The sequence below is a fragment of the Mobula birostris genome, chromosome 6, assembly GCF_030028105.1.
Source record: "Mobula birostris isolate sMobBir1 chromosome 6, sMobBir1.hap1, whole genome shotgun sequence".
Taxonomy (NCBI): Eukaryota; Metazoa; Chordata; class Chondrichthyes; order Myliobatiformes; family Myliobatidae; genus Mobula; species Mobula birostris.
In genome coordinates, this window is record NC_092375.1 from 164,682,106 (window position 1) to 164,701,670 (window position 19,565).

General features: G+C 41.0%; 1 protein-coding gene across 2 annotated transcripts in view; it reads left to right on the plus strand.

Annotated features, from left to right (window-relative positions):
* The window catches only part of ccdc141 (coiled-coil domain containing 141), a 142,616-nt gene that overhangs the window by 79,601 nt on the left and 43,450 nt on the right, over window positions 1-19,565 (plus strand). For both annotated transcript variants that reach the window (XM_072261776.1, XM_072261777.1), the window contains exons 13-17: window positions 4,948-5,127; window positions 7,258-7,383; window positions 8,775-8,963; window positions 17,243-17,422; window positions 17,518-17,667. In XM_072261776.1, the coding sequence (XP_072117877.1) occupies window positions 4,948-5,127; window positions 7,258-7,383; window positions 8,775-8,963; window positions 17,243-17,422; window positions 17,518-17,667 (825 nt within the window). The remainder of the gene's footprint in view (window positions 1-4,947; window positions 5,128-7,257; window positions 7,384-8,774; window positions 8,964-17,242; window positions 17,423-17,517; window positions 17,668-19,565) is intronic.

Below are 19,565 nucleotides of genomic sequence, written 5' to 3' on the forward strand. Positions count from 1 at the left end.
CCTAGCAGCGTAAATGGCTGTGATGCTTCATTCCCCGATAAGCTCAAAACCTTTTACGCAGTCTTTGAAAGAGAAAATAGTAAATTACACGAGTGTGAATCCCTACGACAGCTGGCAATTCTGTGATCTCTGTCTCGGAGACTGATGTCAGAACATCTTTCAAGAAGGTGAACCCTCAAAAGGCGTCAGGCCCCGCTGGTGTACCTGACAGGATACGGAAAACCTGTGCTGAACGATTGGATGGAGTTTTCAAAAACATCTTCAAACTCTCACTGCTGCAGTCAGATTTTTCCACCTCCTTCCAAAGAGCATCAATCATACTGGTGCCCAAAAAGAACAGGGTGAGCGGCCTCAATAACTATTGCCCAGAGGCAGAGATACTCTCATCCATTGTGATGAAGCACTTTGAGGGGTTAAGTCATGACGAGAATTAACTCCTGCCTGAGTAAGGACCTAGAACCACTGCAACTTGCCTCCACGACAACATGTCTACAGTGGACGCAATATCACTGGCTCTCTACTTGGCTTTGGAGCACCTAGACCACAGCAAAACATACATCAGGCTGCTCTTTATCGATTACAGCTCAGTGTTCAATGCCATCATCCTATCAATACTAATCAACAAGCTTCAAAATCTGGGCCTCCGTGCCCCTCTCTGCAATTGGATTCCTGACTTCCTCATTGGGACACCACAGTCAGTGTGGATCAGTAGTAACGTCTCCTCCTTGCTGACAGTCAATACACGCACACCTCGAAGATGTGTGTTTATAGCCCACTGCTCAAACCCCTCTGCACTCATGAGTGTGTGGCTTTGGCAGAGCTCAAACACCATCTATAAATCTGTTGGCAGAATCTCACATGACAATGAGGAGGCATACAGGAGTAAGATATATCAGCTGGTTGAGTGGTTGAGATGCATGGGCACGTGGCCAAGTGGTTAAGGCATTGGACCAGCGATCTGAAGGTTGTGAGTTCGAGCCCCAGCTAAGGCACTTAACCACACAGTGCTCTGCGACGACACTGGTGCCAAGCTGTATGGGTCCTAATGCCCTTCCCTTGGACAATATCGGTCTCGTGGAGAGGGGAGACTTGCAGCATGGGAAACTGCTGGTCTTCCACACAACCTTGCCCAAGCCTGTGCCCTGGAGAGTGAAGACTTTCCAGGCACAGATCCATGGTCTTGCAAGACTAACGGATGCCTTAAATGAGTGGTATCAAAACAACAATCTCACACTTGGTATCAGCAAGACTAAGGAATTGATTGTGGACTTCAGGAAGGGGAAGTCAGAACCGACACCAGTCCTCATTAAAGTGTCAACAGTGGAAAGGGTATTGATGCAATTATAAAGAAAGCATGCCAGCAGATATATGCTAGCACATTTCTCAAATGTACAGTGGAAAGCATCACTGCCTGGAGTGGAGTCTCCAACGCACAGTATTGAAAGCGGCTGCAGAGGGTTGTAGGTTCAGCAAGCCTCCCCACCAACAAGGACGTCTTCAGGAGACAGTGCCTCAAGAAAGTGGCAGTCATCATTAAGGACCCTCATCATCTGGACACGCTCTCTTCTCATTATTACCATCAGAGAGGAGGCACAGCAGCCTGAAGGCCCACACTCAACCTTTTTGGAACAGCTTCTTCCCCTCTGCCATCAGATTTCGGAATGGTCCATGGATACTGCCCCGCTGTTCCTCGTTTGCATTATTTATTTTTTATTGTAACTTTTCATGGCTTGCACTGTACTGCTGCCACAAACAAAGTTTCACGACATATGTCAATGATAATAAATTTGATTCTGATTCTGAATATTAGTGGTCCGTCCAGTAGTTATTGCACTTTCCTTTTCTGCTGCATGAGACTTCGGGTTAGCTATTATTCGGCATGCTTTTTTGGCCCTTGGGCAATAGGAACTTTCTACTGACTTATTTGGAAGAGGCAAAACTCTGTCGAGAAGATCGTCTAATCAGGTTGATGCTTCATCCTTTGAATCCAACCACAAACTTGCTCAGAGATGTTATGTATTTAGTTTCCTAATACCAATCCCTTCACTAAAAAGATATAAACAGAAATTGCTGGAGATTCTCATCAGATTGACGAGCATCTGAAGCAGGACTGATATTTCAGGCTGATGACTGAAAATTGAGTTAAAGGTGTACTGAATATTGAAAGGTGGAAAATGTAAAGGGTATTTAAAGAAACATAGATCTTGATTCATATTTCCTATTTTTATTTCAATTTCCAATGTAACTTGTTTTTATAATATCAGTAGGAGTCTGACTACAGAACAGTTAGAGGGTTTTTGATTTTTCTTCCATCAGTTGAATACAAAATAGTAAGATTACTGGGACTTAATGAATCATCGGCCATTTACCCAGTCCCTGGGAACCATAGTCCTCATTTCAGACAGGAGAATCGGAGACAGCAAATTCTGCTATCTCATTTAGGTGACCTTACACACAGGACAGAATTTTCAAATGAACCCCAGTAGTGATAACTTAGCCTGAAACTTGCTTGGCAATTTTAGCAGACATGATGCAGTGATGGCTTAAAGAACCTGGCTGAATCTTTTGATAAACAGTAAATGAATAGTTATGGGAAGCATTCAAAACTATTTTTCACAGGGCAGAGAATAGGATTCATTCAGTGCAAGCTTGTCTGCAATTTCAACTCATTCTAATTGATGCTTGCATTTACATCTTCTTTTCCTGACTTACCTGTTATCGATCCTGAACTCCAAGAAACCATTAAGTTTTCATTCAGGTTCCTCAACTCAGCTGGAATTTTCTTCTCACATGGAAATACTTCCTGGGGCGTCTGTTTAAATTTCATTTGCCCTTGTGAGTTAGAATTGGTTCAAGAAATGAACATCAAAAACTGCAAATGTTAGAAATGTCAAATAAAAGTAGAAAATACCGCAATAGGCCATTTGGCACATGTGGAAATAGTAACAGTTAAGAGTTCATGCCCTTTCACACCTATTACCTCCCAGTTTCTCTCATTATTTCCACCTTCTTCACCCTCCTGCTTCCCCCTCTCACAGGGATTCACGTATCTTCCTCCTCCTCCTCAACATACTTTTTGATTCTGGCTTCTGCCCCTTTTCTTTCCAGTCCTGATGAAGGGTCTCAGCCCAAAATTTCAACTATGCAATTCCCTCTATAGATGCTGCCTGACCTGCTGTATGCTCCAGCATTTTGTGTATATTATAACAGAATGTCTCCAGCATTTTTATATAATTGGTTCAAATTTGAATATGAAAATACTGACTCAAAACATAAATGAAATTCTGGTACATTCTGTTCATTTAAAACTCATGTGATTGGCCTCTTTATGCAATGATTTCATATTAATTATATATATTCAATTTCATGTTTGCTATCATTGACGCACATACCCAGGGTGTAAATACCATTAAAGTTAGTTTTTTGAAGCAGCAATACAAAACATTACAAACATGACATGTAAATGACAGGTATTGATATAGTTATAAATTCAGCAAACTGTGGGATACCAGCAGAAAAGTATTCCTCCTTCAAGTTTATCAATGTATATAAAGACTGTCAGATTCAATTATGAACTTCATCAGGGATGTTGCCTGGGCAGATCTAGTCTGGTGATATTTATAGCCCCATCGTTCACTCCTCCAGATTGGTTAGTCCTCATCCAATTAGGTTTCCACTGACCCACCTTGTTTACAATCAAATTTCAGTTCTTACTTAGAATGAGACCTTCAACTTCGTTAAAATTCTTTTCCTACAGTTTTATTTCAATGGCTTCCTTTACCAGGTGATCCCAAAAGCCATTGGTGCAGCACAGTATTTTATGCTGTCAAAGTCAGTCCTATGGCCATTGCAAGTGCACTGTTCTGCTACTACCGATTTCTCCAGGTAACACAAAGGAACACCTCCTGTGCTACTTGCTGCAGGTTTCCACCGTGCGAACTGCCTGGCCATTACATGCTGCTCTGCATTCACAGGGAATCCTGTAAATGCCAACCATCCTCAGGTCATCTTTGACCTTTATAAACTGTGATTTAAGCTTCCTTATGTGTTTGTGAAGGGTATTAATCTGGTATTTCTTCAGGATCCTGGCAATCCTTCCAGAAACTGTGGAAGTAGAGGGAAGATGACTTGAAGTGGCTGGATCCTCTTCATTGTTAGGTTTCCTGGTTTTTCTGTTGGCTCCTTTAAGAGCCCGATTGATTTCCTTTGCCTTGGAGCTATTCTGTAGGAATGTCGTATGTAAGCATCTTATTTCCTTGGGGAGATTCTCCGGGTGCGAAATAGTTTTCACACAGTTACTCAAAGTAGAAAGAACTGCTCTTATATTGGGAAGCATGATAGTGGCTGTTATTGTTGAGGTATACATAAATCTGTGAGAGTGGGTTTCTGATAGACGCCATTTCCGAGGCTACTGTCCGATTTCCATCGTATTAGAAATGGGATGCAACCATTCTTCTCCTTCTCCATCTCCATCGTAAACTGTATGTTTGGATGTAAGCTATTCAGAACTATTGGAGTGCCTGGAGTCCATGAGGCTATACTACAAAGGTGTCGTCAACATATTTGAAAAAGCATTTGGGACATAAAGATGATGATCACAGAGCCCTCTCCTCAACATTCTCCATGTAGAAATTAGAAATAGCCAGCAGCAAGGGCGATCCCCTGGTCACCCCATCCGTTTGTTCATGGTAGTTCCCCTTATAGAAGAAGTATGTTGATATAAGGGTGTGTTTAAAAAGACCCTTATCATACCTCGACTGCAGGAGGACCAAGCTGTCCTTAACTAAAATTGCAAATGAAAGCTGATTTATTTTATGCTGCTTTGGCTGAAAAATTCTCTTTATTAACCTGTGAGTACAAACTGAGGCAATGAAGAAAGAACTGTTACTGCAAAACGTTCACACAATGCAGCTGCTTCTAGATATGAGTTTATTTTTCCTTTTTCAGAAAGATGATAGTTTGGATTTAAACTTGAAAAAGTCAGAAAATGTACTTGAAAGTACCATTGATCGGTTAGATAAAAGAAAATTGAATCTCACAGAACAGTGGACAAGTTGTCAGCTTCAGTTAAACCAAATTAGATCAGTCAAAAAACAGTGGAAGAAATTCAAAGAAGAGCTTAAAAAGGTATGTCATTTGTGAAATACTGTTATTAATATGACTTTTGCTCACTAGTAGATAATTTTTAAATTAATTTTTCATTGGATTATGTATTAGTTCCTGAAAATGTAATCTGAACCTGCTCTAATCTCAGGTTCAAATACAATGGCAAATGTTTTGAGTAGTTTGGACCAGCCTTAGTTAATCTGCAGGAAAGGAGATGGGATCATTAAGGTTTGTGATAGAAACTGTAGACAACACCCTTGATCTCCTCAAGATTTAATCATTTGTTCATTATGTGCCATGTCGTATGATGTGGGCAATCATGGTCTTTCCATGGCCATGATTGTTTTGGCAAATTTTCTTCATAAGTGGTTTGCCAATACCTTCAGGGTCTTTACAAGATTGGTGACCCAGCCATAATCAATACTTTTCAGGCATCAGTGGTCACATAACCAGGACTTGTGATATCTACCAGCTGTATATATGACCATCCGCCACCTCTCCTATGATTTCAGGTGACCCTGATCGGGGGTGTGGAGGCTAACTTTTGTGTTCATTAGGGAGGGATAGTGCAGAGCACACACCAACACAGCAGCATACAGGAAATTCAAAAGACTTTATTGATAACGCCGCTTATACAATATGTGAATTCCTTCAATGTGGGAGTGGCTGAGTAGTGTAGGAATAACATTATTAGTTACCACAACACCAAGAAGGTGCCACACCTTGCCCAAGAGTGACCTGTGGGCTAGTGGAGGAAAGGAGCACCTTACAGCTCCTTTGGTTGAGATATATCTCCACCTTGCCACCCACCAAGATTTAATAGTACCTGCAAAAATTAGACTCCACTCTAATTAGTTTTCCAAGCAGGTAATGAACATTTTTCTCAAACTGTACCCTCCATGTCTTTAAATTACCTATTCAGTGTGAGAAGACTGAACTTTTTCTACAAAGAACACATATTCTTTCTGCTAATGGGAATGTTTCATTTACAACTTACTGGAGTTTCAAATGGTTCTAGGGATTTTGTGCAGCAAGCACTTGGGCGGCCTCTTTGTAATTACAACTGGTGTATTTGAAAACAACGAAACATGATCTTTGCACGCACCCTACTTCCATAGCACCTGATAGAGACTGGTGAAATCTACAGCATTTGTCATTCCATGTGCAATGCATGAACTTCTTATAGTCATACTTTATTGATCCCGGGGGAAATTGGTTTTTGCTACAATTGCACCATAAATAATTAAATAGTAATATGTAAATTATGCCAGGAAATAAGTCCAGGACCAGACTATTGGCTCAGGGTGTCTGACCCTCCAAGGGAGGAGTTGTAAAGTTTGATGGCCACAGGCAGGAATGACTTCCTATAACGCTCTGTGCTGCATCTCAGTGGAATGAGTCTCTGGCTGAATGTACTCCTGTGCCCAACCAGTACATTATGTAGTGGATTGGAGACATTGTCCAAGATGGCATGCAACTTGGACAGCATCCTCTTTTCAGACACAACCATCAGAGTCCAGTTCCATCCCCACAACATCACTGGCCTTACAAATGAGTTTGTTGATTCTGTTGGTGTCTGCTACCCTCAGCCTGCTGCCCCAGCACACAACAGCAAACATGATCGCACTGGCCACCACAGACTCGTAGAACATCCTCAGCATCGTCCGGCAGATGTTAAAGGACCTCAGTCTCCTCAGGAAATAGAGACGGCTCTGACCCTTCTTGTAGACAGCCTCAGTGTTCTTTGACCAGTCCAGTTTATTGTCAATTCGTATCCCGAGGTATTTGTAATCCTCCACCATGTCCACACTGACCCCCTGGATGGAAACAGGGGTCATCGGTACCTTAGCTCTCCTCAGGTCTACCACCAACTCCTTAGTCTTTTTCACATTAAGCTGCAGATAATTCTGCTCAGAACAGTGTTAGCATCATGTGTTTTGTTCCTCAGATGCTAATATTAATTACTATATCCTAGTTATTCATCCTCCATTAATCGATAGCCTAGGTCTCAATTAATGTATATTTTTATTCAAGTTTATAAATATATATGTGTGTTTATGTAAAGTGTTGTGTTGTTCACTTACCAGTAATTTTGAGAATGTAAATATTATTTCACATGAAAGGTCAATGCAGTTCTCTTGTTTTATTCAGACAATTCATGGTTTAAAGATGCTGGAAGATGACCTTGTTCCAAAGTCTAATTTTGAGCTTGGTTGCAATCTTGAAGCTATTGTGAAATTGCAAGATAAGTTCAATAAAGCTAAACCCCAGTTACAAGTAAGAAGTGCTTCCATTCAAACAGCAGTTGTGAAAGTAATTAAGATGTACTGCAAGCTTGATGATCGATGTTAAAACAAAATGCACTGTGCCATGAAAAGCTATAATTTCACCCCATCATCTGGCTGCATCACTGTCTGGTTTGGAGGGGCTACTGCACAGGACTGAAAGAAGCTGCAGAAGGTTGTAAATCTAGTCAGCTCCGTCTTAGGTACTAGCCGACAAAGTACCCAGGACATCCTCAGGGAGCAGTGTCTCAGAAAGGCAGCATCCATTAGTAAGGACGTCCAGCATCCAGGGCATGCCCTTTTCTCACTGCTACCATCAGGTACACACTGAAGGCACACACTCAGCGATTCAAGAACAGTTTCTTCCCCTCTGCCATCCGTTTCCTAAAAGGACACTACCTCACTTTTTTTTAATATACAGTATTTCTGTTTTTGCACATTTTTAAACCTACTTAATATACATATACTGTAATTGATTTACTTGTTTATTTATTATTATTATTTTTACTTTATTATTTTTTTCTCTGCTAGATTATGTATTGCATTGAACTGCTGCTGCTTATTAACAAATTTCACGTCACTTGCCAGTGATATTAAAGCTGATTCTGATTCTGAGTTAACCTTTTAGAAATAGTACAGCTGGTTATAACATTACAAATCAGAGAAAATTCATCAATAGTTCTATTCCCGATTGGTGGACATTTGCACTTGTGGACAGAAAGTCAGGATAAGGTTTGGGGCTAAAATGATCACAAACCATAGGGTATCAGGGAAGGAGAAAATGGGGAGAAAACTGTGGCATAAAGTAAATCTCATCCCCCAGAGATTTAAAAAAACATCTTACAACCTCAGTAAAAAGCCAATAGTAATGACCATTAGTAAAATTTCTTCATAAAAAGGTGATCGACACCTAATGGAAGTGGAAAATCATTGGAGCTGTTAAGTGTTGCAATGGAGGAGAGCTGGGTCTTTATAGAAGATAGGAGCTGGAAGTAACATAGGTTTAATGTATTTTTTTCTTTTTCTTGAAAATATCTTGTGAGCTGTCATTAAGATTCTCTCCAATATTTAGTAAACTGAACATTAATAATAGCTTTTATAATGGTGTACTTAATCTTCTTCCTTAGAGTTGTAACTAAGTTTTCTTTATTTTTGTTTTCATTATGAATATGTTTTGCAGTAAAGGTGGTCCTACTGTATGTAGAAAGTTGTTTAAACATAATAAAATCTAATCTGAATCCAATGACCTTTAACATGATTGAAATATCTGATGTGAAAGTCTCTCTGAAAGTCAAGTACTGGAATGTTATGTCATTTTTTGCAATTTACTGTAAATTATTCATTCTGCAATATTAAAATAGTGCTTTTTTTCCTTATTACTAGCAATTGAATGCTGAGGTGGAATACAGAATAAAAACAGCAGAGATTTGGACATTGAAAGGCGTTTCTACAAAGGAAAGAAATGAAAAAATGATGGATTTCATTAAGGTTCATCAGCAAGTAAAGAATAAAATAAAAGATTATGAAATGCTCCTCCTCATGGCGATTAAATTTCATCATACAACTCAAGAGGTCTGCACCAAATTTAAATACTTGAATGTAATGTGAGAATGTGCAAGTACGTTTCAGTTCTGTAATGATGAATGTAATTACAGTAGTGCCATACTGACAAAAGAAATTCTTCCTCATTTCTATTCTAAATGGATAACTGTCTATTCTGAAGCTAAGCCTTCTGGATCAAGACTCACTCATTATAGTGAACATCCTCTCCACATCCAATCTATCTAGACCCTTCAATATTTGATAAGTTTCAATAATATCCCCCCTCATTCTTCTAAACTCCAGCACGTACAAGGTAGAGCTATCAAATGCTCCTCATACATTAAGCCTTTAATTCCTGGAATCATTCTCATGATCCTCCTCTGGACACTCCCCAATGCCGGCACAACTTGTTTTAGATAAGAGTCCCAAACTGCTCATAATACCCAATTACAGTCTGACCGATATCTTACAAAGTCTTAGCATCACATCCTTACTCTTATACTCTATTCCTCTCAAAATGAATGCTAACATTGCAACTACTTTCGTTACCACCGACTCAACCGGCAAGTTGCCCTTTAAGGGAATCCTGCATAAGGACTCCATTTTCTCTCCACTTAGAAAACAGTCTATGCTTTTAATTCTTCTCCTAAAGTGCATACCATTCACTTCTCGACACTGCATTCCACCTGCCACTTCTTTGTCTATTCTTCTAATCTGTCTAAGTCCCACTCTAGCCTCCCTGCTTTCTCAATATTATCTGCCTTTTCACCCATCTTTGTATCATCTGCAAACGGCCACAAAGCCATCAAATCCATCACTCAAGTCATTGATATATAACATGAAAAGAATTAGTTGCAATACCAACCCCTGCAGAACACCAATAGACAACTGACAATCAACCAGAATAAATCTCCTTTATTCTCAGTCTTTGCCTCCTGCCAGGCAGCCAATCTTTTATCCATGTTGTTTTCTTTCCTGTAACACCATCGGCTCTTACCTCATGCGGAACCTTGTCAAAGGCCTTCTGAAAATCCAGGTAAGCAATATCTACTGACTCTCCTTTGTCTGTCCTGCTTGTTATTTCCCCAAAGAATTCCAACAGATTTGTCAGACAAGATTTCCCCTTGAGGAAACCATGCTGATATTGGCCTACTTTAACATGCACCTCCTGGAAACCTCATCCTTGATAATGGACTCCAAACATCTTCCCAACCACTGAAGTCAGGCTAACTGACCTAGAATTCTTAAAGAATGGAGTGATATTTGCAATTTTCCAGTCCCCCAGAATCTAGAGATTCTTGAGAGATCATTACTCCACAATCTCTTCAGCTACCTCTTTCAGAACCCTGGGTGTAGTCCATTTGGTTCATGTGACTTCAGAACTTTCAGATTCCAAAGCACCTTCTCCTTAATAGCAACTATACTCATTTCTGCCTCTCGACACTCCCAAATTTCTGGCATACTGCTAGTATCTTCTACAGTGAAAAATAAGTTCGTCTTCCATTTCTTTAACCCAGTTACCACCATTCCAGCATCCTTTTACGGTGGTCTGATATCCATTCTCATTGCTCTATTACTCTTCATGTATCTGAAAAATCTTTTGGTAGCCTTGTTTATGGTATTGTCTAGTTTACCTTTGTATTCTATCTTTTCCCACATTTTCTTTTAGTTGCCTTTTGTTGGTTTTTAAAAGCTTCCCAATACTCTAATTTCCCACTAATTTTTGTTGTCTTTGACTTTCCTTGTCAGCTATGGTTGCCTCATCCTCCCTTTCGAATTTGTGCCTTCCAAATTGCCCCCAGGAACTCCATAGATTGCTGTCTGCCTTCACTCCTGATAGTGTCCCCTTTCAATCAATTTTGGCCAGCTCCTCTCTTTTGCCCCTGTAATTCTTTTTACTTCACTGATACACCTGACTTTAGCTTCTCCCTCTCAAGTTACAGTGTGAATTCTAATATATTATGATCACTGTCTCCTTAGGGTTTCTTTACCTTAAGCTCCCAAATTAAATCTGATTCATTACACAACATCCTGTACAGAATTGCTTTTCCTTGAGTGGATTCAACCTGCTCTAAAAACATATTGTAGGTATTCTACAAATTCCCTCTTGGGAGCTAGCACCAACCTATTTTTCCCAATCTACCTGCATATTGAAATCCCCCATGTTTATTGTAACATTGCCCTTATTACATGCCTCTTCTATCTCCCATAAGGATTCTACATCTTCCAATCCTATGTCACCTCTTTCTAAGGATTAGATTTCATTTTTTCCCCAAAGAGCCACCCAACCCCTCTGCTTTCCTGCCTGTACTTTCATTACAAGGTGTGTTCTTGGATGTTAAGCTCACAACTATGATCTTCTTTTAACCACAATTCAGTGATGCTCACAATGTCATACCTGCCAATTTCTAATTGTGCTACAAGATCATCTCCCTTATTCTGTACACCATGACCACTTAAATATAACACCTTCTCTCCTGGATTTGTCACCCTTTTCAATTTTGCCCCCATGTTGCACTTCATCTCATCCCACTGACTGCAATTCTTACATAGGTTCTGCTCTTCTGCCTCTTCCCTAAGTCTTAGTGCTCACTGCACACGACCTCTTCCCCCTACTACCTATGCCATTTGTGCCAATGTGTGGCACAGCCTCTGGCTGCTCCCCCTACCACTTGAAAATCTTCTGCAGCCTCTCTGAGACATCCTGGACCCTAACACCTGGGAGGCAACACACCATCCTGGCTTCTCTTTCATGGCCACAAAATCTGCTGTCTACCTCCCGACCAGGAATGAAAGGGTTACCGTATGAGGAATGCCTGGCAGCTCTTGGGCTGTATTCCCTGGAGTTCAGGAGAATGAGGGGGGAATCTCATAGAAACATTCCGGATGTTAAAAGGCCTGAACAGATTAGATATAGCAAAGTTATTTTCCATGATAGGAGATTCTAGGACAAGAGGGCATGACTGCAGGATTGAAAGATATCCTTTTAGAATTGAGATGCGGAGAAATTACTTTAGTCAGAGGGTGGTAAATCTGTGGAACTTGTTGCCACAGATGGCTGTGGAGGCCAAGTCATTGGTGTATTTAAGGCAGAGATAGATAGGTTCTTGATTAGCCAGGGCATCAAAGGGTATGGGGTGAAAGCAGGGGAGTGGGGATGACCAGATGAATTGGATCAGCCCATGGTGGAATGGTGGAGAAGACTCGATGGGCTGAATGGCCTACTTCTGCTCCTATGTCTTATGGTCTCATGACTATTGAGTCTCCCATCACTACCGCTCTGCCTGACTTTACCCTTCCCTGCTGACTCTCAGAGCCAGCCACATTGCCATTGGCCTGGCTGCTGCTTCTGTCCCTGATAGATCATTCTGCCTCAGCAGTATCCAAAGGGGATATACTTGTTGCTGAGCAGAATAGCCACAGGGGAACCCTGCACTGACTGCTCACTTCCCTTACTTCCTCCAGTGGTCAACCATTTACTGTCTAAACCCACACTCTGGGTGTGACCACTTCAGTACAATTCTTATCTATGAGTTTTTTCACCCTTCCAGATGATCTTGAGTACATTCAGCTCCAGCTTTTGTTCCTTAACCTTGTCAGTCAGGTGCTGAAGTTGGTTGTACTTCCTGCAGGTGTAGTCATCAGTGAGGCTGTGAGGTGCCCTGCAATCCCACATCTCACTGCTTTAACTACCATCTTGCCTACACCTGTTATACCTTTGGATCGAACTTCTTAAGTTTAAATTCTGCAATCAAGTAAATGACTCTAAAACACTTAATACCTTGAGCCCAGGCCTGCTCTTGCTGAAACCAGTTGAGCCAAAGCCTGGCTACTCTAACACTGGCCCACTGCAACAATGGCCAATCCGCTTACATTGCTTTTCTATTTATTTGCACAAATAAGACTCAGTTCTGATGAGACTTGCTGCTTTCAAATGACTCCCACCCTGCAAGTTGTCACTCTCCTGACAATATCAATTAAAATAATTTCACTATCTTAATTAAAAATATATAAATTCACTGAAACCTATTTTCTTCCTTGTAGACATTTCTTTCCATTGAAATTAATGCACTTACTGCCCTGACACCAGGTCTAATTTATATGGGTTCAACAGCATCAAAGAGTTTCTTTGTTATTATATTCCTGACACTCGTAAGTGGACTGGTATATAAATGCCACTTGTACTGGGTTAAATGATACCATGGATCTGCCACTGACATATACTAATTAGCTCCTACCATTTTTTCTGGGTTTGTGCCATTATAGAGGGGCATATTTTCATAAGTCTACTTATGTAGGGCAGTTCTGCAACCTGATATGGAATGCAAAGCAGAGTAGCATGCCAACATGATGTTATTCTTGTTAAAGAAAGTGAGTAAAATTTAGGCTATTGCACTCCTCAACCCACCTGAGACAATCTACAATACTTCTGGAGGAAATTTTAAATATTTGCTCATTATTATTGGTTTCAAAGCAGTTCCATTCCCCGGGCACTCCATATTGTGTACTTTAGGCGTGCACCAGCCTCTCTGCAGTCCTATTAACACTGGTCTTCTGAGTTCCAACCTCACATTACAGTCCACATCTCCTAGAGCTTCTTTATCTGTGTTGCCGCAAACTGCAGGCCTTGATGCTTAAGTTTTGTGCTCAAATGCCAATGACACGTTTCTACTTCCCTATCTATCGATTTATTGAATGATTAATTGATTGATAATAAGATTTGATAGCAAGACGAGCATTTATTATCTATCCCCAATTACTCTTAGGAAGGTGATGAAGTGTCCCCTTTCTGTACTCCTTTGTGATAAAGATAAACCAACAAAGTGGTGGCAAAGAAGCTACAGGATTCAGACTGAGCCAGAACAAGCTGCTGGGTCCACATTTGGATCAAGGATATAACAGAATTTGGAGTCAAGGAGTTCTGCCAAAAAAAAATATGAATAAGCAGTTTACTAGTGAGTAAGGACCACTTGATTTCCCTTTCGAGGTAGATCTTTGGAGTTTCTGCACTTGTGGCTGGTGATGTTTGCATATTCTTCAGCTTTTATTTAGGAAAGCCCTCATCTCATTCACTTTGTGAATTATTAAGGAAGCTCACCATGAACCTATACAGCAGTACCTGGAATAAGGAGCCTCTGAAAGTTAATAACAAAGAGACCATGGCAACGATACCATTTATTAAATCTAACTGGGGCTGATAAAAGCTTTTTTTCAGTAGAAGGGGGAGAAAGAACAGAAGCTGGTGATGTCTACCATGCCATTTTTCTTACTGCTTACTGAGTCTATGCCAGGGAGTGAACCCATCACCCCTGCAGTGGCATAGGTTACTGACGGCAGCTTGCCTGAGTACTCTGTCCTGGGCCAGTCTTTCAAGTTTTCCCAGGAGCAGCCCATCTTTGTGGTGTATCCTTCCTCTCCCAGTGATGATATCTTCAGAGCTTCCACTGGTGTTTTCGTTGCATTTGGATTTTACTGGATGAGGTTTCTAGCCCCATGCCCAATCCTCCTCCTTTCACAGACTGGCTCTGGACTCTCCATGATGGAGCTAGAACTACCCCATGCCACATTAGTTATTCCTTTTTCCTACTTTCTCCACACATTCCCATCATTCCTCCACCTCCACCCAAGATTTCACCCCACGGTAGATTGCAGAGGCTAATTAACCAGCTAACCTGCATTTGGGAAGAAACTGGAGCACGTGGGGAAAATGCCACATGATTGATCATGGGGAAAAGTTACAAATTATACACAGCAGCATTGGCGATCAGGAATGAAGCTGGGTCATCCGATCTATGAGACAGCTAGCTCTACTAGCTGAGCTTTTGTGCTGCCGTGTTGCTAAGGGTTAAAGGAATGTTTTGATAGCTCAAGTCTGGCAATAGGTAAAGGGTATGCATGTGATACCTGAGCTCAATGGCTGTTTCAAGTTTCTCTTTGAATTATAATTATTTGGATTTGGACATGGTAAGCACAATTGAAGATTGCAGTCAGCACAATAGATGAGAAACAACAATAAAAAGATAACATGAAAGTAAAATGGGATAAAGACATGGGATTAAATATAATTTAAATACGATTGAAGAGAATACACTGGAGAGCAAAACTAACAAGGCATTAGCATGCAAAGGAAGGATGATAAAGGCATGGAATGTTAGTTTCTCAGAGTCTGAATTAGGTTTATTGTTACTGTCTAAAATAGTGTGAAATTTGTTGTTTTGTGGAAGCAGTATAATGCAAAAACATTAAACTACTATAAATTACAAAATACAGTCCAAATAAAGGAATAACAAGGTAATATTCCCGAGCTCTTCTGAAGCTTTGACGGCGGAGGGGAAGAAGCTGTTCCTAAATCACTGAGTGTGAGTCTGTACCTCTCCCCATTATAGTAACGGGAAAAGAGCTTGTCCTGGATGGTGAGGTTTCTTAGTGATGGATGCCACCTTCTCGAGGCACCATCCCTTGAAGGTGTGCCCGCTGGTGGGGACGGTCAGGCTCAGGATGGAACTGGCTGAGAATGCAGCCTCTTGCAATCTGTGCATTGGAACCTAGATAATGTACCACGTTGTGATGCATCCAGTCTTAATGCTCTCCACTGCACATCTATAGAAATGTACATAAATCTTGGGTGGCAAATCAAATCTCTTCAAACCCCTAACGAAGCAGTCTTGGGTGTGCCTTCTTTGTAATTACATTAATATACTGGGCCCAGGATAGATCCTCTGAGACATTGACACCCCCCCAGAACTTGAAACTTCTCACTCTTTTCACTACTGACCTTCTGTTGACAACTGGTGTGTGTTCTCCTGTCTTGTCCTTTCTGAACTCCACAATCAATCCCTTGTTCTTGATGACGTTGAGTGCTAGGTTGTTGTTGCAACACCACTCAACCAGCCAGTCTAACTCATTCCCTTCTGCCACCCTGTCGCCATCTGATATTATCCCAACAGTGGAGTCATCTGTGAATTTATAAATGGCATTTGAGCTGTACTTAGTCAGACAGTCATGAGTGTAGAGAGAGCAGAGCAGTTGGCTAAGCACGTGTCTTTGGGATGTGCCTCTGTGGATTGCAGTTAGGAAGAGATACTACTGATCTGTACTGACTGCGGTCTCAACGAGGAGCTCAAAGATCCCATTGTAGAGGGAGGTACAGAGGCCCAGGTTTTGAATGTTGATGATTAATACTCAGGGAATGTTGGTATTGAACACTGAGCTGTAATCAATAAACAGTAGCCTGATGTATATTTTGCTGTTGTCTAGGCACTGCAAGGCAGTCTGGATAGTCAGTTGGATTGCGTCCACTAAATACCCGTTGTGGCAGTAGGCAAATTCTAATGGGTCAAAGTCCTTGCTCAGGCAGCAGTTAATTCTGGCCATGAACAACCTCTGAAAGCACTTCATCACAGGAGATCTGAGTGCTATTGGGCAATAGTCATTAAGGCAGCTCATCCTGCTCTTCTTGGCACTGGTATGATAGTTGCACTTTTGATCACTTTGTGCAAAAATTGACTTTTTTGTTCTTTGGGTTCTTTCTTATAAAAATATGCGTAATCTACATTTTTTTATTCTTGAGAATGCTACTTATTAGATGCCATGTGTCTGTGATGATACTGCAAGTAAATTTTTCATTACACGTGTGCTGATATCTGCTTGTACATTTGACAATAAAACTCGAGTGGCTTTGCTCTGGAAATATGGGAATTGTAAAACAAGAACAATTCTTACAATTTTAGTTATTATTAAGTAAATAGTTATTTTTGGAAATTTGCTGAGTCATAGAGAATTACTTCATAGAAAAAGCCCCTTCAGTGCCCCTCCCCCAAGTCTGCACTAATGATCAATCATCCATTTTCATTTATCCTACATTAATCTCTTTTTTATCCTTTCCACATTCTTATCATTTTCCTCTAGACTCTATCACTCACCTACAGACAAGATTTACTGTGGCCAGTTAGACTTCAAACTCGTGCATCTATGGGATGTGAGAGGAATCAGAGCCACCAGAGTAAACCCATACAGTTACAGGGAGAACGTTTAACTCTAGGCAATGGCGTCTGAGCTGAGAATTGAACATGGGTCACTGGTACTCTGAGGCAGCAGATCTATTAACCATTCCATTGTGCTACCCAAATTTGATAAATTCGAAGAGCACAGTTTAAAGTGGATGTATTATTTGTCAAAATGTGAAATGTTCTCAATGTAATTTCATTTTGTAATTGATTTTTACATTAGGTCTACTTAATTAGCCCAATTATTTTAGTCACCTATCATAATTTTTGGTATGAAATATAATTTAATGGATTTTATTTCAGCTCCAGGATATGATGGAGTCAGGAGAGCTAGAATATCCTGAAATATTGACAATCCCAGACAACAGCAGTCAAGCTAAGATCCAACTCAGACTACATCAAGAAAATCAAGCACATGTGTGTCATTTGTATAACTTGTCCGTCACATTAGCAATGGACATCATCTCTATTACACAGCATTCTGTAAGTTAAGTCTGAATTGCACAGTAGTCACTCTGTTTACTCAGATTTGGACATCCAATGCCAAGCTTGTTCATCTTTCTGATTTCCTTCGGTAGAAATTCATCCAGGCTTCAGTGGTCTCTCTTCAGCAACAGCTTGAAGAATTAGAAAGTGGCAGTGCCCTGTGGAGTGCAAAGGCACACCAACAGGTAGAAGAACTGGAAGCAAACTTACACTACTGTACCACAAGGGAAGAAATAAGTGAGGTTAGTAAAATAAAAGATTTTTTTCAAATAATTCATTTCAATATTTCCATGAGGAAGGACTCTTTGGAAATTGTAACACCAAGTACATTTCAATTTCCATGTCAAATTTCAAGATTGCTACATGACTCTCAGTCAGTGCTTGCTGTTCCCCTGTTTACTTTTCTTCAGCCTACCATCAAGCTCCTCTTCAAGATGACGAACTTGCTCTGGTATAATTGATATCTACTTGGCTTTTGACTACTGATGCACTTTTCAGATTTGAAATTGGTGAATATATCTAAAGAAACTTCCAGCATCTCTATATTTGCAACAATGAGTTTGTCATTGCTAAAAATAAAGGTGTCTAAGAAATAAGCACCTTTAAATTCTAAACAATGGTTCCCGGTCCACATTGTTGATTTCACCACTTTCTGGTATGTAAATTTATGTTATATTTATATATGGTTGTCATCTGTGTGTCACGAAGGGCAATAGGTGATGCTTATCGTCATCACAAGTTGGGCGAAAGGTATGGAGATCCTGAGATACCCAGTCGTCAAGATCCCCCTTGCAGTCTCATCAGTGTAGTCCAAAGGAATGCTTATAAAGCAATACATTCGACATTAGCTTGGCTGCAGGAGCTGCCAGAAAGATGTTCAATGACAACCAGCCGCCTTAAGGGCTCCACTCCGGATTTGCTGTTTGGGTTGACTCCCATAACCCGAGGCTGCCCACGAGGCATTGGGGCTATTTACTCATAGCTGGTGATCTGGTTCACGAGCACCAGGGCGTCTCCTCCCACCGGTGGGCCCATGTGCTACTTGTGCAGGGGCCAGAGCTCCTCCCTTTCCTCTGTAGTTCAGCCTGAGTCCAAAAGGAGCTCAGTTTCCAAGTGTCACTGTGAGGAGGCATTACATATGGCTTGCTATTGGAGAGGCTATGTACTGGCAGAGAGAGATTTACACATTCAGCTCTCCTTTTCACAGGACTGCTAACCAGCGGTGGAAGCTGAAAGTGAGAGGGACAAGCACTACCCACTACACTACCACACTAGACATGTACAACAACCGTTTTGACACCACTATTTATATGTAACCTATAAAAAAATAGTGGGTTGCTGGGCAGTGCAGCTTGTTGGGCTGGAAGGGCTGTTTCTGCGCTGTATCTCTAAATAAACTTTTAAAAATTAAAGATGAGACCATAAGACCATAAGCTATAGGAGCAGAAGTAGGCCATTCGGCCCATCGAGTCTGCTTCACCATTCCATCATGGGCTGATCCAATTCTTCCAGTCATCCCCACTCCCCTTCCCTCTCCCCATACCCATTGATGCCCTGGCTAATCAGGAAACTATCTATGTCTGCCTTAAATGCACCCAATGACTTGGCCTCCACAGTTGCTCGTGGCAACAAATTCCACAAATTTACCTCCCTCTGACTAAAGTAAGTTCTCCGCATCTCTGTTCTAAATGGATGTCCTTCAATCCTGAAGTCATGCCCTCTTGATCTGGACTCCCCTACCATGGGAAATAACTTTGCCATATCTAATCCGTTCAGGCCTTTTAACTTTTGGAATGTTTCTGTGAGATCCCCCCCTCATTCTCTTGAACTCCAGGGAATACAGCCCAAGAGCTGCCAGACATTCCTCATAGAGCAACCCTTTCATTCGTTGAATCATTCTTGTGAATCTTCTCTGAACTCTCTCCAATGTCAGTATATCCTTTCTAAAATAAGAAGCCCAAAACTGCACACAACAGTAGTCTCACGAGTGACTTATAGAGCCTCGATATCACATCCCTGCTCTTATATTCTATACTTCTCAAAATGAACGCCAACATTACATTTGCCTTCTTCACCACCATCTCAACCTGGAGGTCAACCTTTACAGTATCCTGCACAAGGACTCCCAAGTACCTTTGTA